Here is a 22,894-nt window from a genome sequence, read left to right as displayed (position 1 = left end):
GTATAATATAGTTTATTTAAAAGCAATGCACAACAAACTATTTACAAGGAGGTCACGGAAAAGGGTTGGACTTATATAAAAACTGTCAACAGCTTGTAGCCAGTGCCCAGCAACTGTGTGTCCATGAGGTCCATCACAGTGCCATAACTGAGACCTCTGCCACTGTTTCCCTGCAATTTTCCCCTATAGACACAAAAATTCCATGTGTATCCGCTCCTGGAGTCTGCCACAACAAAGAGTCTACAGCCCCGTTGAACAAGCATGTCTCAAGTCGTGCGAGCACAGTGGGTGCTTTGGAGGCAACTAATCGCTCATCAATAACAATTTCCTGGTGAGGATGGAAGTTCCTCCTGCAGGCGTTCCTCATCTCTTCATAGAGGGGCTTTATTTTGCAGAGGCGATCAAAGGTTGGGGAGTCTCTGCTTTGCTCATTAGCAGCATCCGCCACCAAGCTACTGAGATGAAGAGACCGCATGATCCTGAGGAACTTCTCTCTGCTCATGACTTGTCTCGGGAACTGCAAGCTGTACAGTTTACTGTCTCGCCAGAAATCGCTAAATGAATAGCATTCAATGACACCCATGTTTACGACCAAAGACATGAGTGACAACATGTCCTGCAACTTCAGGTTGATCCACCGGTCAGCAGGTGTGGAGAGGAGAGATAAGCCAAAGTCTGCTGAACTGTTGTCTGGGGGTGATTTATCCTGAAATGCTTTGCTTGAATATGGACTTAGAGTCTTAAAAAAAAAAAGGGGGGGGGGGGGGTTAGCAACGAGCAACTTCACAAGAAATTGTCAATAAAATAAACAAGAAAATAGCAAAAACTTGAAAGAAATTTACCTGACAAAAAGCGACAAAAAAGGAAACAAAAGAAAATAAAAACAAGAGAATACAATGGCTGTAAAATACCTCAGTGTGCTACTTACATTCTGTCATAGGTTTTTACAATTTCTGGATTTAAAAAAAATGTAGTGTTTTAAACTGGGTAGTCTATTTTTTCAGCTTCTTTTCTGCTGTCTGTCGTGCTAATCAGAAAATTGTGGCAGAGGTGCAGAAACACACACAGATTGGGCAAATGATTCCACTCACAGCACGAATAAAGCTTTCAAAGAAATATTTTATTACAATATTTATATTGGGATTAAAGACATACAGTATATTGGGCCATGTGTCACGACACAAATCAATTATTATTGGTGAAACCGCGGGTGGGTGTTCATGTGTCCAGCAGGTGGCGCGGCTTCTGTGCTGCGCGCTCAGAAACCGTAGAAGAAGAAAAAAAACACCGCTTTTTCAATTAAACATGGCGGCTTCCCTAGTGGAGCCGAGTTGTTGAATTTATTGAACATGTTTAAGTAACTACTTTATTAAGTCTGCCGTACTATTCACATTAAATTGCAGTTACTACGACCTAGTAAAGAGTCTGTGCGGCAGTAAGTAAGTATCACATATCCGTCATTTTAATGTTAAAAGCAGCTCGCAGGGTTAGCAGCACGGTTAGCATGGTGCTAGCGCGCTGACTCAGAACAAAGTGTTTTTAATAGTAGTACTCGACGTTTAAGCCTTGCAGTTAATGAGTTGTATCTAATACATGTTCACTTTTATTCAGCTACAAGTATCTAACAACTAAGTCAAATGGTGAGCGCAGAATTTGTAGCGCGAGAACGCAAAGCTACACTGCTAACACTGAACGTCATTGTGTTTAATCTCGGAGGGTAAGAAAGTAGCATCCTGACTGACTGCGGTTTTGTGTTACACAGGTCGCAGTGTTGATAAAGATTTGAAGACCATGTTGTTCACATAGTGAAGAAAGCAGAGCAGCATCATGGAGCTTTCTTCAAAGGAGGGGAAAACTCAAACTTCTCATGCAGCTCCTCATGCTGTCGACATGACCACCAGCGAGAAGGTCAGCTTTACATCCTAATATTGAATTTTGACTGGATGCAGGATTCATGTTGGTATAAGAACAGGCATGGGGTAATGATGATGTCGGCTGGCATTGTTCAGGGAAGAACCAGTAAACCGGTGGCTGGCATCAGACCACAGATCAGACAGGTCGACCTGCTTTACCCTCTGTTTTACAAAACAAAACATGGCCGGTACTCCCTCAGATATCGCGGTGGACAGATATGTCATGATAAAGTACACATGATCAACAGCTCATCATCTTTAAAATATATATATTTTTAAATCATTGCACTTAATTCATGATGTTTAATCATTTCTGGATGTGTGTGCATGTATATTGCTGAATACACACACATACACAAACACATGCACACAAATATATATATTTGTGTGTGTGTGTGTGTGTGTGTGTGTGTGTGTGTGTATTCTCATTTTTCCTTTACTCTTTGTATTGTTTTCTGGTTATTTCTTGTTTTTTATTGGATTAATGTTCACAGACTGGTTACTCTTCTGCTCATTGTGCTCTTTGTTGTCATTTATCTGTTGTTGAATTTGTCTGTAAATTGTTAGTTTAGGGACTTTTGTTTGTTTGGTTAGTAAAAACTAAATTAAATATTCTTGCAGTGTTACATATATTTGGCTGATCATGTGTGTCATGTTTTGTCTGACAGTAGGCTTCATTTTAGCAACATAATGAAAGTTGCATGGGCAACTTAATTTTACATTATTCAAAATTATATACCCATATATTGCTTCATAAGAAGTATTGGTATGAAGTAGTTGTCTCTATGAAGATGATATATGAAGCTGCAGATGAACACATTTAGTGTCTGATAGGCTGAACTGAGGCATTGGCCAATAAAATAGGTTACAAAAACGTACCCTGCTTAGTTAATAAGCCTTGATTTCTCCTTATATTTGGGACTTTTGCTCTCAGCTTATAGTTGTGTTGCACACAAACAGTGCACACAGTGAAATGGGGAAGAAAAGTTTTGTTTTTAATATGATTAAGTGGAAAATTTCAAGAGTTGGTATTAAAAAAAGCACATCTGCACCCTCAAATCCATGCAAAAACCATGTTTACTATGCAAGCTATTGGTCAGAGACCTTCTTTAAGGCATAACCATTGGTTGTTGTGCATTGTGTAAAGCTCTCAGTTGATTACACATCCTTGATAACAAAACTGTTGGCACGGCACGCTTGTTCACTTGACAGTCAAGAAGTTCCAAGAACCCTGAATGGAACCGGTTTAAGAACCAGAGCTAGTTTGATGGAAAAAGGGTATAAGAGAATCAGTGTGGTTGTTGTTGTGCAGCAGGACATCTTACTTCATGTAGTGATTTTCATGTTTAAAAATAAATGTCTGTGTAAGGACAAGTTTATTCACTTTGCTTTTGCGTTCCAGGTGGTGGATCTTCTGAATCAGGCTGCCCTGATATCCACAGATGAGAAGCTTACCGTGCTCAAACAGGTTTGTAGTCTGTTTAAGTCAGGTTTTTACTGTTGTGACATCCAAAAATAATGCCCATTAAAAAGCTGTTTCATAATAATTTAGGCTTCATGTCAATGCAAAATGGGTGTCCCATTTGTGTGAATATGTATTTTCCTAAACACAAGTTTTCCACCCACTTCTTCACACTGCAACATAATGCAACCCGTCCTGGGTGTTCTCCTGCTTTCTGCCCCAGTGTGTGCTGGGATATGAGGCAAACCATAGCCAGTGGAGGACAATACTGAATAATGAACTTATATCATTTTCAGGTCCAGGAGCTCATCATTAACAAGGATCCATCTCTTCTTGACAATTTCTTGGATGTAAGTATACGTGGATGCAGCTGTGGTATTTAGCTGTAGTTTGACCTGAAATAAAGCTGTGTGAATGCACAGGCTGCATTCAGTACAAAATAACACACTGTGCTGCAGAGCGTTAACAACATGATGTTAAACTAAAACTTCTTCCTCTGACTTGTTTCATCCTGTAGGAGATGATCGCCTTTCAGACTGACAAGTCTATCGAAGTGAGAAAAATTGTCATTGGCTTCATAGAGGAAGCGTGGTGAGTTATTAGACAAGCCTTTCAACCTCGTGGCTGTAAATTTAATGTTTTTGAAAGGAAGCGTTTTTGCAGGTTTCTCAGTTGTTTTTGTTGTCTGTTTTCTCCAGTAAAAGGGACAATGAGCTCCTCCTCAGACTGATCGCCAATCTGAACATGTTGCTGAAGGATGAAAGTGTGAATGTGGTGAAGAAAGCCATCCTCACACTCACACAGCTGTACAAAGTGTCTCTGCAGGTAAACACTCATAAATTAAATATTATCATTAACTGCAGTGATACTCAGTGTATGGGCTGCGGACCAAATCTGGCCTCCGATGGGGTCCCAAGTGGCCCCCCAACCATTTTCTAATTCATAATAAAATGAAAGTGATTCACACTGCGAATTTTGTTTGTACCTTTAGTATACATAAGGTGCCAGAGTGCAGAAAACAGCATCAAAATAGAGCTTGTCAAAAATCTGAAAAATGTCCTAAAATCCTAGAAGTGTCCTTAAATCCTAGAAATGTCCTAAAATCTTAGAAACATCCTAAAATCCATGAAATGTCCTAAAATCCTAGAAACATCATAAAATCTAACAAATGTGGTAAAATCCTAGGAGCGTCCTGAAATAGTAGACACATCAAAGAAACTTGTATGTGGCTGCTAAGACTGGCCCCTGGCTTCTTGTCATTTTGCAGAAGTGGCCCCCAAGCAAAGCAAGCTGAGTATCCCTGATCTATAGACTTTGCACTGATTTACCCCACAAAGTGAATGCTTGTAGAGCTGATATATGCCTTTTTAAAAATAGGAATATACAGCAAAATCAAGTTACTGCTGCCAATATCAGTTGTGTTTTCAAAGCGTTTACTTCTGTCTCTTCTTTGCCAGTGGCTGGTGCGCTCCAAAGCAGTGTCAGAGAGGCAGGAGGCATGCTGGGATCTGGTCACACAGATGAAGGGGGATGTTCTGGCCCTGTTGGACTCTGAAAATGATGGCGTTCGCACTCACGCCATAAAGTTCACAGAATCATTGATTATTACTCTGTCACCGCGAACGATAGACTCAGACGTTCCCAAGCGACAGGAGGGTGACATCAGCCTGGACAAAGTTCCCAGAGATCACTCGTACATTCGCTACGGTACGGATAGAAAATCCATTTGACCACTTCTTGTCTTTGTTTTTTTTTTTTTTTTGTTATTTAGTTCATTCAGTTAAAACTCATCTTTTAGAACTGATAGCTTGATGCTCTTGGAATCAACAGATGTTTTATGTGAGGAGGGAAAAACTGCGCTGGAGAAGCTGCTGAAGTTCATGGGCCATCCGGCCATTTCCAGCATTAACCTCACCACAACACTGGGCTCCCTGGCCACTATCGCCCGTCAGAGGCCAATGTTCATGTCAGAGGTGGTGCAGGCGTATGAGACACTACATGGTAAGTGCTTCCAACTCAGTGTTATCATACACACAGTGTCACAACACCATTTAAAACAGATGCTCCGGCAGCCTGATCTTGATCCAAACAAGCTGATAAACTGAGACATAAGTCACTGTACAAAGTGCTATTTTTTTCCTGTTTACTTGAATGTTTTTAGCAAACCTGCCGCCCACTCTGGCCAAGTCTCAGGTCAGCAGCGTGCGAAAGAATCTGAAGCTGCACTTGGTGGCGGTGCTGAAGCATCCCTGCAGCCTGGAGTTCCAGGGTCAAATTAGCACTTTGCTGCTGGATCTAGGGATGCCGCAGAGTGAGATAACCCGCTCTACACCTGCACCGCGCGAGCAGCGCAAAAGGTCTCGCCATGAAGACTACACTGAAGGAAAAAAGATCAAGATGGGTGAGTCGTGACAGCAGTGTCAGAGATTCTGATTTTAAGGAGCTGTATGCGACATTCAGAGCATATCTGTAATTCAGAGTCTGGGGCAGGATTGTTTGAACACAGCTCTCAACATGGAGTTAGCTGAGCCAACAGCAGGCAGGTTTCCATTAACCTTCAAATTGCTCAAATTAAAACAGAAACAGGTCAGTTTTGAAAGAACTCCTATCTATCGCAAAAAAGTTTACACTTGCATGAGGTGGTATTTCAGGTGATTCCAAAAAGCCATATTTCGCAAAGCTGCAATGGAAACACTTTTCTTTGGCTTTTCTAGGTCACATGATGCTATGGCTATGTGCTTGTCAGTAGTAACTGGCTCCCTCATGATGCAGCAGGAGCTACAGGAGCTGTTATTACATCTCATAACTCTCATACATGTTCGCTCCACGTATGAGGCGCTTGCCTTTCCATTATCGCTCACATAACTCGCCTACGTTGCCTTCAATTGGAAATAATAAAAAAAAAACCTGCAGATGTTTTGAACATCCATCGCCATGTGTCTTGGAACATTATCGCAAGAGGAGAAGTAGCATAACATCACTCAGTAGAAAGCAGTCATCTTGCAGTTGTGTTTTATCGCCATTTCAAAAATATATCGCTTAAGTTTTGCGCAAATCTGTAATGGAAACCCGCTAATTCTAGACTGTTTGTTTCTTTGCATCCAGAGCCAACCCTGATAGAGGATGATGAGGACAAAGAGGAGCCCGCCCCTCTCTCAGTTCCTAAACCAGCTGCCGTTCCAGTAGCACAGTCTGCCATCGACCTCACAGCTGAGTTCCTGCACCCGCTGCTCACCTCTGAGAATGTAGCCAACCTGGTGAGCAGGAGTGGCCTTTTTTTCTCTTTATTTCTCTCCTTTAAGACTGAAAGTGTGGCAGTTCACCATATATATCTCTGTTTGTTGTTCAGGTGCTCATCAGCATGGTGTATCTGCCCGATGTGATGCCGGCATCATTCCAGGCCACATACACACCTGTCGAGTCAGCAGGCACTGACGCCCAAATTAAACATCTGGCCAGGCTGATGGCCACGCAGATGACAGCAGCTGGGATTGGTCCAGGTTAGTGACAAAGACATACAGCAAGAAAAGGCCTTTAAATGTGGGTTTGGGGGTATTTTTGCTTTTGTTTTAAATTCTGTTTTTATTGGTTTATGTAAATGTACATAAAAGCCCACAACCAAAATAGCTTAAATAAAAAGGATTTTTTAAAATAAATGGATAAAAATATAATAGAATGAACAAATAGATGGATAGGGAAAAAAAGAGAGAGTTGAGTAAATTAAACATGGGTATAAAATAAGTTGAGAGGCAAACAAAAAATGACACTCTGCAGACAACATTATTGGATTAAAAACAAACACATGTAGACAGTGGGTGGCTACTTGTTACACTACAATGTGTTGCTGGTGCTAGTTTACACAGAGTCGAGTCTGATTCTTGAAACATACACTATCCATTTTGTCCAGTTTTCAGTGAAAGCATCCTTCCGAGGTCTCAAATTAAATGTCATTCTCTCCATTGCATTTTTACTGTAGATTACATCAATGCATTCTTCAACACTGGGTATTTCTAATCTTGCCCAAAATGTTCAAATGGTCATGTTAAGTGTTTGAGTTAAAAGGAATGTTTGCCAAATTATGGTGGTCCCTTTTCTTTTTTTTAATGTTTATTTTTGTACTATTAATATTGATATCAGCCACGAAAAATCCCACTGTATATTGTTTTGACTCTAATTTAAATCGTGATATTTTAGGACTTGAGCAGTGCAAAGCCAGAGAAGATGATGCAGGCAAAGACGAAGGCAATGAGGGAGACTCTGGTACTAAAGACCTGCTCATCAAGCGCAAAGTTCCGGCTGTGATGGTGGGACAGGCGATTTCTGTGGTGGGAGGGTACGCAGAAAAGGCTCAAAGCCCAGAGGCTCCCACCACAGTCAAGAGGCTTCCTGAACCAATCCTTCCCACGACACAAACCAAGTGAGTTTCGGCTCTTTCACACAGATGGCAGAAGGACTGTGAGCTTCACCTTAATGTAAGTCAGACTTTTTACCCTGCATGATTTTGTTGTGCTACAGGTTGGCAGGTGCAGGTGGAAGAAAAAAAGTGTTTCGATTGTCAGATGTCATCCAGCCTTTATCAGAAACCCAGATTGAAAAGTTAACCTCCAGGGCAGTTAAACGCATCCTGCATTCAGAGAAGGCCATCGCTCAAAGTGGCATGTCTCATGTAAGTAATCACCCCAAGGATAATTTCTAAATTTTTATGTCTCTGTAACTAATGATAGCTGTGGCCAAAGGCAATATGTTTGTGAGTTCTCCGTATGTCCCCCGTCCTTTCCTCGTGAACGTAATATCTCAAGAATGACTTGAGGGAATTTCTTCAAATTGGCACAAACTTTCACTTGGACTCAATGATGAATTGATTCGAATTTGGTGTTCACGGGTCAGTGTCATTGTGACCTTGCATCCGTCTAATTCTTGTTATCTCAAGAACATCTTGAGGGAATTTTTTTCAGATTTGGCACAAATGTCCACTTTGAGTTACAGAGGAACTGATTAGAAGGTGATTGTCAAAGGTCAAGGTCACTGTGGACCTGTCTGTTGTATTCTCATGAGCTCAATATCTTAAGAACACCTTGAGAAAATGTCTTCAAATTTGGCACAAACGTTCACTTGGACATAACAATGAACTGATAAGATTTTGGTGCTGAAAAGTTAAGGCTACTTTGACCCTTCCTCCCTCTCATTATCATGAACCCTATATCTCAAGAAGGCCTCTGTGTATTTTCCTCAAATTTGGCACAAATGTCCACTTGAGCACTAAACAAGTGCCAGTTTTAGAGGATAACCACAGTGAATCTGTTGGGCAGGTCAGAGTGAAGCTGCTCTCCAAGCTTGTGACGCAGTTTGATGGGATGATGAAAGAAGACGTGCTAGAATTTATTCTGGGCGACATCAGGACAAGGAGTGAACTGGCCTTTTCCCTCCTCTACCAAGAGTACAACAATTACCTCAGCCAGCTGCCGACTGGACTGCTGGACAGCTACGACCACTGTCTCTACACTCTGCTGTCTGGCCTGCAGGAGAAGCCGGAACAGAGGGACGGGTGAGACAAAACGTTTGCTGCACTCCTTTTTTTTCTTCTTCTTCTTCTTCTTCTTCTTCTTCTTCTTCTTATTCTTATTCTTATTATTATTATTATTATTACAGTGATTGAAGTGGAGCACACCATAAGTAACAAAGTGAGCCCATTTTCAGCAAAAACAGAGCCACATTTTACATTGTCTTTCCCAGACTTTTCACCAAGCTGGTCCTGGAGGCTCCTATTATCACAGAATCTGCGTTGGAAGTAATCCGACGTTACTGTGAGGACGAGGTAAGTGACGTGATAAAGACGCGCCGTCTCCCATAGAGCTTGTTCGCTGTATATCCACTCAGTCGTCTTTTATAACCTGTGTTTCAGTCTCGGGTTTATCTGGGCATGACGACACTGAAGGAGCTCATCGTCAAACGGCCCTCGAGGCAGTTTCAGTATCTGCATGTACTTCTGGATCTCAGCTCGCACGAGAAAGAGAAGGTGGTAACATTTCTTGTCCAGATCTCATTAATGTTTTAACTCATCTTCACACAGTTTGCTCAACAGTTTGAGCTTCCGTAGCTGTCGTGTTTTTCATTGACTCTGTTTTATTTCAGGTGCGGACCACTGCCTTGGCTTTTCTCAAGCGTATGTATGAGAAAGAGCAGCTCAGGGACTACATTGAGAAGTTTGCCCTGAACTACATGCAGCTTCTGGTCCACCCCAACCCTCCATCTGTGCTCTTTGGGGCTGACAAAGACACAGGTTCGGAATGCGTTCAGCTATATGTTGCTAGTGGCTGTCACTTATTCATTCTTATACTATATTTTTACAACTACGTTTCACCCATAAGCTTACTCACACGTGTAAAGTTCAGTTTAGTAAGATTTCAGTTGGACTAACATGTTTTCCTGTATTTTAAAAGTCTAGTTTTAGTCAGATGAACACAATAATTTGAATTTTTTTCCAACATCATGTAATCACACGGACTGTTGTGTTTGTTGAGACAGAGGTGGCTGCCCCTTGGACCGAAGAGACAGTGAGACACTGTCTGTTCCTCTACCTGTCCCTGCTGCCTCTAAACCACCGGCTGGTCCACGAGCTGGCGTCTGTATACACAGAGGCCATTGCTGACATCAAGCGCAGCGTGCTCCGGGCAATAGAGCAGCCCGTAAGTCTCTCCTCACTGCTACTATGTCCTCACTCTGTCAGCCATTTGTCTCTGAACTCCGTTTTAAATGAACTGTTGTCTGTTGTTGTTTAAATGTTATATGACAGAAAAGTCCAGTACTTGTGGATATGAACAAGTTGCTCTAAACCTGATCAGAACCTTCAGTTGAGTTTCTACCAACCATGTTTAAATGTGTTCAGAGGAAAACTTTGATATCTAAACACGATTAACACTAAATAATTGTGCTGAGACAAGAACCCAAAACAGAAATTAAATCACAAATCAGAGTTCTGTGGGTATGAGGAGAAGATCATCCAACAGCCAGCAGTGACATGACAAAATCAACTGAGGGCAAAGTTCAGACTATTGGGCTATATGCCCTCATCATTTTCTTTTTCTGTTTTTAAACACTAAAGTGGGAAAGAGAAATAATAAAATCAAAAATAAATTAGTAGTATTTGTTGCAAAATGACCCCCCCCAAAAAAGAGTAAATAAAAACAAACAAAAAAAATCCATAACAATAATAATTTGAAAGAAGGTCTGGCTTTATAAGGAAAAGAAACAATAGAATTACAAAAAAATATGGATGGTTACAAATTTAAGTTTTTTGTGCATTTTTAAGTGGTTTGTCCACAAGGGAAGGTAAACTTGAGCAAACTGCAGTGCAGGTCATCTTTTGTTAGAGAGCTTTTCATGTTGACAAAAAGTTGAATGATGTCTCCCTCTGAGGAAAGGAACTAAATGCATTGAAATGAAGCAATGCTCCTCTTGAGTTGTGTTGTTTTTGAGTCGTATTCACAGTATTTTTTTCCTTTCATAGATCCGTGGAATGGGGATGAACTCTCCGGAGCTCCTGCTCTTGGTGGAAAACTGTCCTAAAGGGGCAGAGACTTTAGTTACCCGCTGTCTGCACATTTTGACAGATAAAGGTAAAAAAAAAAAACAGAACAACACAAAATGTGGCCAAACATGGAACAACAGCAAAATAGAAGTCTGGGAAATGAAAAGTGTTCATGTCTAAAATAAGTCTCCCTTCTCCCCCTTCAGTGCCTCCTTCTCCAGAGCTGGTGGAGAGAGTGCGAGACCTTTACCACAAACGAGTGCCGGATGTTCGTTTCCTAATTCCAGTCATAAATGGCCTAGAGAAGGTAAAGTACTGCAACTCATCCCAGTTTTCTTGCGAATTGATTTGGAACAAATGATACTTCTGTAATATGTTTATCACACGACATAAAGAAAATTACAATTTTGATAAAGCTCAGTAGTCATAAAATGTTCTTTCCTGGAGTCCACTCTCACTGTTTTGTTTTTTTCATACAGAATGAAGTCATCCAGGCTCTCCCCAAACTGATCAAACTCAACCCGGTTGTGGTGAAGGAGGTGTTCAACCGTCTTTTGGGCACTCAGCACAGTAAGTCTTTTTTTAAAAATAATTTCTTAAAACATATTTTTGAAGGAAAACTTTTCATTTTAATGACTGATTGGTACATTTTTCATATAGAATTATTTTGTTTTATTTCCTTTTGCTTTGTTTTGAACTAGTGCACATTTTTGTCTTAGCTGTTAACATCATTTTATTTATTGTAACTGTATATTTCTTGTTTTATTCGTATGCACTTTGGGAAGCACTCTGTAGTTATTATTATTATTATTATTGTTATATACAGTACTTATTATTTATTATTATTTCTTCCATTGGTGGTGGACACCATCACCTTCCTTCATTTTTTTTATGGCTCCATGCCAATGATAGCCGTGGTGAGAGGTATTATCTTATCAGGTTGTCTGTCTGTACCTACAGTACGTCTGTTCACGCATATGTATGTACGCACGTCCATCCCATTCTAATTAACACAATAGCTCGAGAACACCTTGAGGGATTTTCTTTTTGGCACAAATGTTCACTTGAAGTCAACGATGCACTGATTAGATTTTGGTGGCCAAAGGTCAAGGCCAGTGTGACCCTGCATCGGTCTAAAGATGTAAACGCGATGTCTTAAGAACAACTTCGGGAAACTTCCTCACATTTGGCAAAAACATCCACTTGGACTTAAGTTTTAACTGATCAGACGTGGTCAAAAGTCAAGGTCACTCATGTCCATCCCCTTCTTGTGAACGTAATATCTCAAGATTTCCTTGATGGAGTCTTTTCAAATTTGGCAAAATCATCTACTTGGACCCAAAGTTGAACTGAATAGATGTTGGTGATTTAAAGTCAAGGTCAGTGTGTCCTCAAGTACATTTTACTCTTGTCTTTCAGGTGAAGGTCTCTTAAGTGTCCTCTCTGTTGTTGTGTTGTCTTCCAGGTGAGGGAAGTTCATCTGTGTCGCCTCTCACCCCAGGAGACCTGCTGATCTCCCTGCACAACATCGACTCAACCAAATGTGATATGAAGTCGATCATTAAAGGTTAGTGTTTGCTGATGAAACCTTCAAACCAAATCATTAAAACACGAGTTTATTTACTGTTTGATAAACAGCCCGTTCAGGGTCTCTGAACAGCAGCTCACTCTAATCTGTTTGTACTGTTGCCCCTGCTATATCATTTTATATTGCATTCACATAAACAACACCATCACTGCCAGATTTAAGAGTTTGACTTTACGAACAACCATCAGAGAATTATATTTTATTTATATTTTAGCCATTCAAGGGACCTTGGGCTAAGCTTTTTTAATAAGCTTTTGTGGTATGTGATGCACTCAACATCAGTAGATGGGTTTCATCAACCCGCAAATTGCATAAATAGTCAATTTAGAAAGAACTCCCATTCATTGCAAAAAGGTTTTTAGGCTCGCGTGAGGTGGTATTTAAGGCCATATTTTGCAAAACTGCAATGGAAACACTTTTTTCACTTTTGTAGGTCACATGATGCTATGGCTATGTGCTTGTCAGTAGGAAATGGCTCCCTCATGATGCAGCAGGAGCTACAAGAGGTGTTATTGCATCGCATAACTCTTCAAAAGTTCAGCAGATCATCCCGAAGTTTTAGATCCACAGTTCCTCTTTGAAATTGTTGACTATGACTAGACTATGTGGCCGCTTCCACATATAAGGGTCTTTCCTTTTAATTAGCACTTGCAGCATGCCTACATGGCCTTGGATTGTAATTAATGATATCGAGTGTGGTGGCTGTAATTGAAATAAAGCTGCTAATGTTTTGAACAGCCATCGCCATGCAGAAGTCGCAGAACATCACTCAACGGAAACGCAGTCATCTCGATCAACATTGATCAACATTTCGAAAATAATGTCTACGTTTTGCACAAACCCACCTACTTGCACCCAAATTGCAGTCTGACTGCAGTTGTCCTGACAAATAGAGCTACCCACTTCGAGTGACTTCCCAGTAGTGGCAGATCTATCGAAATGGACTGCTGCATAAATGTTGTAAAAAGAAGCTCAGTCTGTCAGGTTGGAAATATCAGAATGTGCTAGAAATGGGATTAAAATGGGATTAAAAGTATGGGCATTTTATTGGAAGCTCAGTCTGAATATTAGCTCTGTCAGTCAGAACACCAGCAGTACACCACTGCTTCTGTATATTGGGCTTGGATCTGTGATACGTGTGAAATCATGCTTGGCTGAGCCCAGACGGCCTCTCTCAGTGGTTAGTTCATCAGTCTCTGTTGCAGATGTAAAACAGCTGGAAATAAAAAAAAATTGTGTCTGTTCTACAGCTACCAACTTGTGTTTCGGGGAAAAGAACGTGTACACGTCGGAGGTTCTGGCGGTGGTGATGCAGCAGCTGATGGAGCAGAGTCCCCTCCCCATGCTGCTCATGCGTACCGTCATCCAGTCCCTTTCCATGTATCCACGACTGGGAGGCTTCGTCATGAACATCCTGTCCCGCCTCATCGTCAAGCAGGTCAGCACCAAACTCCAGCCAAATATTCATGGTTTTTACACTCACTTGTCTGTATTGGTCTACTTCCTTATCCATTAGATTTTGCTGACCAGTACCATACTGGAAAAATGGTGAAATTTAATAATTTAGTTGCACGTTAATACCATTCAATATTTTACCATTATTACAAAATTGGTTGTTTTTCCCCTGTAGGTGTGGAAGTATCCCAAAGTGTGGGAGGGATTTGTGAAGTGCTGCCAGCGGACGAAGCCTCAGTCGTACAGCGTGCTGCTGCAGCTGCCGCCGGCACAGCTGACGAGCGTGTTTGAACGCTGTCCGGAGATGAGAGAGCCGCTTCTACAGCATGTCCTCTCTTTCACACCTCATCAGGTAAAGAGCCGTTTCCACTCAAACACTGAACCTCACTGGCAGTTCAAACATTCTGCTTCTCTTTGGTTTCCCTTTCATACCACCTGCCTCTGTTTTTCTGTGTAACAGCAAGCTCACATACCTGCCTCCATCATGTCGGTGCTGGAGGCAAATAAAAAACCAGAACCAGAGCCAGAACCCATGGAGCCGGTCATGGAGAGAGAGGTAACCAATGAAGACATACACTTGATTCTTAAGGCCTGCACATTTTCCCTCAAGTAAAATCTTAATATGATATATATGTATTGATTAACTTAAACTGTTAATTGGTAAGGCAGAAATAAATTCCTAGAATTTCACAGTATAGGGGTCATCAACTAGATTAGTCCAAGGGCCAAAATGGTCCTCAGCAGACACTGCGGCATTAATAGTCCCATCATCAGCAATCAGTTTAATTTTTTCATATTTTCATTTGAAAATGGTCAAAAAGGCAGTATTTTTAATTTTTTACAATTCCCAATTGAACAAAAATTACCCAAAATGTTTGCATTAGACTGACCTCTGGTGGCAGGTGATGTGCACTACATGCAAAACATCCTCCCCTCTTTTTATTACACAGGTGGAACCAGTTCCTGCTCCAGTTGAAGAGGAGCCTCCAGCCCTGGTGCAGGAAGAGTCAGAGCCGTCAGAGATGCTAGTCCAACAGCACTCAGCCGTCATGAAAGATGAGGAAGAACAAATGGAGCAAGAGGCGTCTGGACCAGTGATGCATGAGGAAACTGATGGCACGGTTCCCCAGGTGAGTAACACTTAATGTGGGTAAAATCTTTGTAGCATTTAGCTTAAACTTTGTGGAAATTCTGTCTTGCATCTGTGTCATTTAACTACAATGGATGTGATTTTCTTTTTTCTTTTTTTTTCCACATTTGGAGTTGTTAAAAGTAGACCAATTAGACCTTTCCACCTTTACTTTCATGTAATATTTATAACAACCCAGTGACAAATATTAGAAAACCTACTGTACGGGTACAAACAGGACCATTTAAGATTTTCAACAGTTTGCTTTGAATTACAAGTATTTTTTCTCACATGCATTGATTCATAATGAGGGTGTGAACAATCAAATATTTACCAAATATATAAGGTTGAATGCCTGTTAGCCTGAAATTTAACAGGATTTTTTGATTGAACTGCACCTTAATCAACAGACAGCTACTTCTGTGCTCCCCCAAATTATCAGTGAGTTTAATTTTATCATTTGGAAATGATCAAAAGTTGAGTAATCTTAATTTTTAAGATTCACAGTTGACCAAATTTTGACAAGAACTGGAACTTAAAGAAGTTTTACCCTTTAAGCTAATTTTTATTTCTCTTCAGGAGGAGCCGACAAGGGCAGAGGAGAAGGCATCACCACAACAAGAACCTGCTGAGGAGCCGATGGAGGCGTCTCAGCCCGAACCCTCAGACCTCCAGGAGCCTGTCAAAGATGCTGAAGCTGACATCACAGCGGCCGAGGCTGAGGACAGCAGCGAAGTGGCAGAGTGACGACTCACAAAAAAAGCACTCAAAATAAACAGACTTTTCTCTTTTTTCCAAATATCCCAGATTTTTCAGGATTTCATGTCAATAAAAAGCTCTTTGTTTTTTTTTTTTTTTTGTATTTGTAGAAAAAGATTTTGAGAGGAAAGAAAAATCACGATAACTTTGTTTTTGAATGTCATAATCATTCATGTGATGATAATGATGATGAATAGACAAATAAATAAGCGAAATGCTGGTTAACTGCTTCAGCTCTGTTTGCTTCTCAAAAGAAGTCCTGGATCTCAAGATTTGGATGTGTGCTAACACTTATATCATCACGGTACACGTATTTACAATTAACTGTTTGCTTATTCTTGGCGTGTCAGTGACGTCACAGGAACACCAGTGTCATGGTGCGGCAGAAGGAGCTCCTTCAGGGTTTTTTTTTGCATTCTTCCCCAGTCGATCCATCAACAAAGAAATACTGGGATTTTTCCAGCAACATAATCCACACGCTTATGTATGGCTGGTTTTGTGAATTCAGGACCTGCAGTGAATTATCTGTTCCGTGGTCAGATGGTTTCAAGATGTAGATAAATAAGTTCAATACATGCAGTTTGACTTTTTAACACAACATCATTGCAATGAAACAAGTTTGTGGTTTAGATGTAAAAAAAAAAAAAAAAAAAAAAAAAAGTTTAACATTTGTGCTCAGCTAAAAACTGAATAATGCAGAATTTTCAACAAATACAATAACACAACTATCATTAATAATAGTTAATTAATATTTTTTAAAAATTGTAAATACAATTTACATATGTGTGTGTGTTTTTTAAATTTATATATACATGTAAGAATATATAATTGAGATTTCATGTATTCTTATTCTGTGACAGTTTATTTAAATTATGCATGGGGCTTTAAGTTATATGCATTGTTGGAGTTTAATTTGGAAAAACAGCTTCATATCATTTATAATTCTTATATAGATATACAATTTTACATTTTTTTATGTTCTCTTGTTATGCTTGATATTGTTTGTTGTTTTTTAGTGTTGGAAATGATCATTTTTCAGTGTTACCATCTAAAATATTATTATATTTATAAGGTACATCTTTATACGCAGTCTGTGGTCTATACAATGTACTGTTACACTTGATTAATTAAAGAAAAGAGCGCGCAATGACTGTGGGTACAATTTCCGATGACGAAGCGGAACTAGCAGTAAGCTACTCCCTCACAGTGGCTAGTGTTTTGGGGCTAACCGCCCGCAGAAACTCGCCTTTAATTGAACTAATCTGCTTTGTTTTTAAGTGGTGCTGCTCCAGGTCAGCTCTAGCATTTTCCAACATGTCTCTGCGGAGTTCAGGTACGTGTTGCGCCGTCCGCGGCTGTCATAACAACCAGGCGAGGCTGAACCTGTGGCTGGAGCAGGAGTGTTATGAACACGCTCCCAGCACCAAGAGGCACTGTTCCTGCGAGCAGCGGTACCGTTTCTACCGCCTCCCGAAAGACGAGGAGGCCAGAACAGCGTGGCTGCAAAACCTCAACCTGAAGAAACCACCCAAAACTTTGTATGTGTGCTCGTTTCATTTTGTGGACAAAAAGCCAACAGAGGAACACCCGCATCCGACTCAGTGGCTGGGGGAAGAAAAACCACCAAAGAAGAAGAAGAAGAAGAAACGTCGGGCCCTGAAAAGCATCGACAACAGCACCACGACAGCAGGTGAGACTTCAGCTGCAGAGACGCTGTGACGCTCATGTTTGTGCGGTGACCACAGCCGGTTAGCTTTACTGTGTTTTGTACAGCTTGAAATGTGAGGTAGTTAGGGACTGTTTGTTATTTACCAGAAGGAAGGGGTGGTGCTAAACAGGGGAGGCACTTTGAATGTGTTTAAGCTTTGGGAAGGGCGCTGTGTTTTTTTGTTGTTGTTTGTTTTAATTTGGCTTTGGAGAGAGACATGCAACTTGTGGTCATATTTTGTATTTCTTTTAAATATTCTCAGAGCTCCAAAAACTGCAAGTGGGTTTGAATGACATGTTGGTGTTTTTTTTTCAAGAATCTCCAAAATCAAACCATTTATCATAGCCAGAAACTTTGAAATATGGTTCTTTATGGTGATTTGAGTCAAGGTCAACCATTATTAGTTTTTCAGGGCCAATAACGATATCAGTAGTTAATAAGACCAATGGCTGATATTTGGAACTGATATACATTTACAGTAAAAATGAAAATCTTTCTGTCAATATTAAGAATTTGGAAACAAACTCCAACACAAAACTTTGTTTAATGCCTTTAGCAAATGTTCAATCAATCAAAATAATAATAATAATAACAATCAAAATAATCAAAACTGAAACTTTCAACATCATATGCAGCAAGTTCTCAATAACTTTTTTTATTATAAAATTAAGTGAAAATTTAAATAAAAAATTGATTAACTTAAATAGCTCCCTGAGGTTTAAAAATTAAAAAGTTTCTCCCATGCTGACACTAGTTTTTGCACTTTTTTAATAAATTAATTTTATCAGTGATCATTAAAATAAAATGCTGATAGATAATTGCCAAAATGCCAAATATCAGCACCAATAATAAGCCAGGCTGATAATCTGCTGACCATTAGAATGGAGGGTGATGCATTTTCCTCCACTCACTCACTCAGGCTCAAGGACAAATATTTAACCCTTTTTTACACTGAGATTGCCAGATCACAATGTTTACAGCAACTTCCGTGTAGCACGTCCTCATGTCTTGTACATGAAATCAAATGGCACTGAGCGTATGCTGCCTCAGTTAGTACGTTTTTAGCCGAAAGGCACAATATTGGATTTTTTTTGCCAGAATCCAATATGCAGTTTTTCCACACTTTATTTTGGTGATCAACTCAATTCTGTTGTGGAGTTAACATGATATTATGGTTATTCTTATTTTGATGGCCCACCAGCAGACGTAGACATGAAATATAATGTATTTCAATGTATGTAATGTGTGTGTATATATAAATATATAGTATGTATATACAGTATATTTATATATAAATATATATATATTGCTCCATGCTCCGTAACAGAAGATATTTCCAGAATTCTAGCTAGCTCCTGATATGTCTGAAAGTCAGTATGTTGACTGATTCCGATGTTTGATTTTAAAGCCAATACCTTCCATACTGACGAAGTGCCGATATTATCGCGCTATCCAAAAATTTCATGTCATAGTTGTGAAAATGTCTCATTGCCCCTAATAATTGTGAACTGTGTTGTTGCCCTCAGATACGCATGGCGGGACAGATCAGGATGAGGAGGAGAACTCGAAGTCCAAGCCGACCCGTGATGCCCAAACGCAGTGGTCAGATGTGAGGATGGAGGACCACAACTATTCCAAGGGACCTACCATCACGTGTAGAATGAGCACGCTGCACCCCGTCGCGTGCGGCATTCTGCAGAATGACGCAGACTCTCTCTTGTATACGGGGATTACACTCATTGAGTTTCAGACCCTCGTATCCTTGCTGCAACCCTTCGCCCCTACCTCATTATCAACGCCTGTTGTGGACCAAATCCTGATGACCCTCATGAAACTAAGACAGAACTTTGACATGGCTGATTTAGCACGACGCTTTAAAACGTTAGTGACTGAGGTCAGGATGACTGTTGGAGTGTGGATAGACATAATGTGCGAGCACATCAAGGATCTGGTGGTGTGGTTGCCTCGTGAAACAATCAAAGCCACGCTGCCGAAAGCTTTTAAAGGACCCTTTTCAAACACAACCTGTGTGATCGGCTGCACTGAGGCCGTCGTGCAGAAAACCAGAAACCGAGACCCCAGGAGCGAATCGTACAGTCACTACCTCGCCAACAGCACTGTGAAATATTTAATGGCAATTTCTCCCTGCGGAATCATCATGTTCATTTCGAGTGTGTATGATGACAAATGCGGCGACAAGTACATGGTGCAGACCTCGGGTTTGCTGGACTATTTGCGCCCTGGAGATGAGGTGATGATGGACGAACGCGGTTTCGAACTCGGGGACCTGCTGGAGAAGCGATGGATTAAATTAATCTTGCCTGCATTCACACCATTAGGACCCCAGCGGACCAATGAGGACGCCGCTCACAGACGGCGCATTGCTCAAGCCAGCGTTCATGTGGAACGGGCGGAGAGGCGTCTGAAGGTGTACAAGATTCTCTCTCAAACTGTGCCGATTAAGCTGGTCCCAAAAATGGATCAAATTCTCAAGATCTGTGCTGGCTTAGTGAATTTGAGAGGCTAGCTGATTTCAGAGATTAGACATTTATTGTTGCACTTTAAGGTCCAGTGTGCAGGATTTAGGGAGATCATGTATCGGCAATAATGAAACATTCTCGTCTCCGACATGCCAAACAACATAGCAGAAACACTAATTTGTCATTTAAAACTGCTTTATTCAGTGTCTTTACCATTTTTTAATCACTGATGTGTACGCACAAAATCCACGTGTTCACCTTTTCCTGCACATAAACTGCTATTTGTAAAGGAGGAATGTGTGGTGAAAGTGTGCTCACCTCGCGCATTCGTCAGAGCTTTAGCTTAGATTGCTATGGTTGACATGAAAATAAGATTCAATTTAAGTTGGGAGACACATATTATGTTATATATGAGAGATATAATATTATAAGGTTGTTTGCCAATTTTACTGATTGTTTTATTGTTTTTGCAGCTCACACGGTGTCCTGTAAAATGTCAATCACATTTAAAGTTAATCTTAGATTGTTTACGAGTGGTACATTTCAGCATTGTTTTTATTTACATTTATCTCCCTGTCAGTGATTGTTTAATATATCATGTGGAGCATTTTGTAAAGTTGGTTTCCACATGAGCGGAATACATAAATCACTCAGTGCATTTACATGCACAGTTAAGTGGAGCTGCAGTTATAGTTAGGACATTTAATTGGACTGCAGTCCTTGTCCCAGTAAACAAGCAGCGGGGGGGAATCCATTCATTGACATAAGAATGTCTGAGTCCTCCACAGCAGGTGGAGATATGCCTCTTTCAGCTAGTTCAATAAACCTATATTATAGATACAGTCTATGATATAGACCCAATTACAGTCATAACTGTTTATTTACAATAACTTTGGGGTAGAAAACAGCCACGTCACATACATAATCAAATGGTGCTGGGCAAAGTCCAGAGCTACCAAAAAATAAACAATATCGGTTTATGTGTACACTAGATTTACAGTACTATCACAGCTTTAACTTTCCCTAAGACAGCCGGTACAGATGAGGATTTGAAGCTGTTATTTCAAAAACGCCAGTCTCTGTTGAGAAAAACATTTTACTCCACTGAACGGCAGAGTTTCTGCTTTACCGCTGCCTCCGTCAGCTGTTGTGGAAGGTAAAGAGGAGCAAATGTTCAAAAACAGAGAACACTTTAATTGATATTGATTGTTTTTCTTTTTCAAGTGGCTTAAGTATGTTTTGCTGCGGCCTTGTCCACAGCAGTACATCGCTTGACTTCCGTGCCGGTGTGGTGTGTGGTGACGAGGAGCCCGTGTAGAGTGCAGAGTCCGACTGAGGTGTGCACATGATGGAAGAATCACAATGGGAGGTGTGTTAGTCCAACTTCCAGATAATCTATCTAGTCTGATTTCAGTCGGACTAACGTGTGTACATGTATTTTAACAGTTCAGTTTTAGTTGGACTAACACAATAATTCAGATGATGATCCTGATGACTGATCCTTCTGACATTTAATCATACTGACGAGCGAGATACCACCGTGACAGTGATTTACAGAACTGTGATGAATTAGTGGTAAAGACGCTACAAATATCCACAGCCTGAATGGTGGAGGGGCAAACATGTCAACATGCTAACAGATGTTTAGTGGTGTTTTTGTGTCCATTTATGTCGAACTGAGTGCACGGACATGAGGCTCATGTCTGTGTTTCCAGCACTACAGTGATCGAGATTTATAAAACAGAATCGGGCGTACACATGGCTTTATTAATCTGACAGAAAACAATGCAAATGCATATTTGTCCTTCTGCAAGAACACACAGTTTTAGTGGCGAATCTACACAGTTTTCTGCATCTGGCTGCTGGTCTGTTTTGGAAAGGGAGACACCTCTGTGGATGATTTGTCTCCTGGTTAAAACCTTGTGAACAGTGAAAACTAAAGGAATTCTTACCAAGAGAAGTTTCAGCTGGTTGCAATCTACTGTCTACTGCTCGATGCTACTAAATCTCCTGAAATCTTGCACACTTTGGTTCCTTTACAAATTAAGATTTTTACACATAAAACACCATGGTTTGTTATTAAACAAGTCATCGATATATAGGCCTACAGGTACAGCTGAAATGATTAGCCAGTATATCAATAAGTTGATATAACTATTTTGTTTCAGACATGTAAAAAAAAAAAAGTCATGTTTCTAGCTTCTTAAATATGAGGATTTTTCTGTATTGTTTACTTTTAATACTTAAGGTATATTTTCCCGATGATACTTAAATACTACTTTCACCACGAGTTGAATGCCTTAATATGCCTTGGGGCAGTTTTAAAGGTTTTATGTTTTTAATAAAAGTGAAAAGAAAAAATAATATGAACTATTTTTTTTTCTTAAGTTTCTACTACCTTTATGCAGTACTCTCTGTTTGTTGAGCGTTCTACATGCAACACCTGTTACAAACTCACTGTATTTGAGGCAGATCTTCATCTTCTTTGCAACAAAATCATCCACCAATCTTCACTGGAAAAAAAGAGAAATGTTAACCAACTAAAAAGAATTACTTCAATCGCTAAAGCATACATGAATTAATATTTTTTTTTTTACTCAGCTATTAAGCAGTTGTGTTAATTGAACTTGATAACTTGATTTGAAAAAACTTAATTCTTTTATGTGTTACAGATTAAAGTAATTATTTTAAATTGGTTAACAATTCTCTTTAGCATGTGTAATTCAAATGTGTTTCATGTGTCTATATGTATAGTCTTTGTCAAATGAATTGTCCAACTCCATTATCAGCTGGATGTGGAAGAATGAATCACACCTACAGTATACTAAGGTTCACAATTATGTCACATTAGTTCATGCACTGTAAGTAACAC

The 22,894-nt window shown here is 40.2% G+C and overlaps 2 protein-coding genes across 3 annotated transcripts; both read left to right on the top strand.

Moving 5' to 3' along the window:
- Nucleotides 1-1,313: 1,313 nt before the first annotated feature.
- Nucleotides 1,314-15,980, top strand: sympk (symplekin). Of its 2 annotated transcripts, none has more exons than XM_042495103.1 (27): nt 1,314-1,435; nt 1,763-1,908; nt 3,316-3,381; nt 3,672-3,725; nt 3,893-3,966; nt 4,074-4,200; nt 4,833-5,082; nt 5,206-5,376; nt 5,537-5,776; nt 6,481-6,632; nt 6,725-6,875; nt 7,570-7,792; nt 7,891-8,041; nt 8,685-8,920; nt 9,109-9,190; nt 9,278-9,391; nt 9,508-9,655; nt 9,901-10,061; nt 10,883-10,991; nt 11,110-11,210; nt 11,383-11,473; nt 12,369-12,470; nt 13,742-13,929; nt 14,122-14,298; nt 14,407-14,502; nt 14,897-15,076; nt 15,655-15,980. In XM_042495103.1, the coding sequence occupies exons 2-27, from the start codon at nt 1,828-1,830 to the stop codon at nt 15,820-15,822; spliced, it is 3,693 nt and encodes a 1,230-aa protein (XP_042351037.1). In that variant the 5' UTR covers nt 1,314-1,435; nt 1,763-1,827; the 3' UTR covers nt 15,823-15,980. The 2 variants fall into 2 exon arrangements, with proteins under 2 accessions (XP_042351037.1, XP_042351036.1); XM_042495102.1 differs by having other exon boundaries at nt 1,314-1,439.
- Nucleotides 15,981-17,045: 1,065 nt separating this feature from the next.
- Nucleotides 17,046-22,443, top strand: LOC121949214. The gene is made up of 2 exons (XM_042494838.1): nt 17,046-17,524; nt 19,069-22,443. The coding sequence occupies exons 1-2, from the start codon at nt 17,149-17,151 to the stop codon at nt 20,067-20,069; spliced, it is 1,377 nt and encodes a 458-aa protein (XP_042350772.1). The 5' UTR covers nt 17,046-17,148; the 3' UTR covers nt 20,070-22,443.
- The last annotated feature ends 451 nt before the right edge of the window (nt 22,444-22,894 follow it).

This window comes from Plectropomus leopardus, chromosome 10 (genome assembly GCF_008729295.1).
Source record: "Plectropomus leopardus isolate mb chromosome 10, YSFRI_Pleo_2.0, whole genome shotgun sequence".
Lineage (NCBI taxonomy): Eukaryota > Metazoa > Chordata > Actinopteri > Perciformes > Serranidae > Plectropomus > Plectropomus leopardus.
This window is presented reverse-complemented; position numbering and strand designations above follow the sequence as displayed.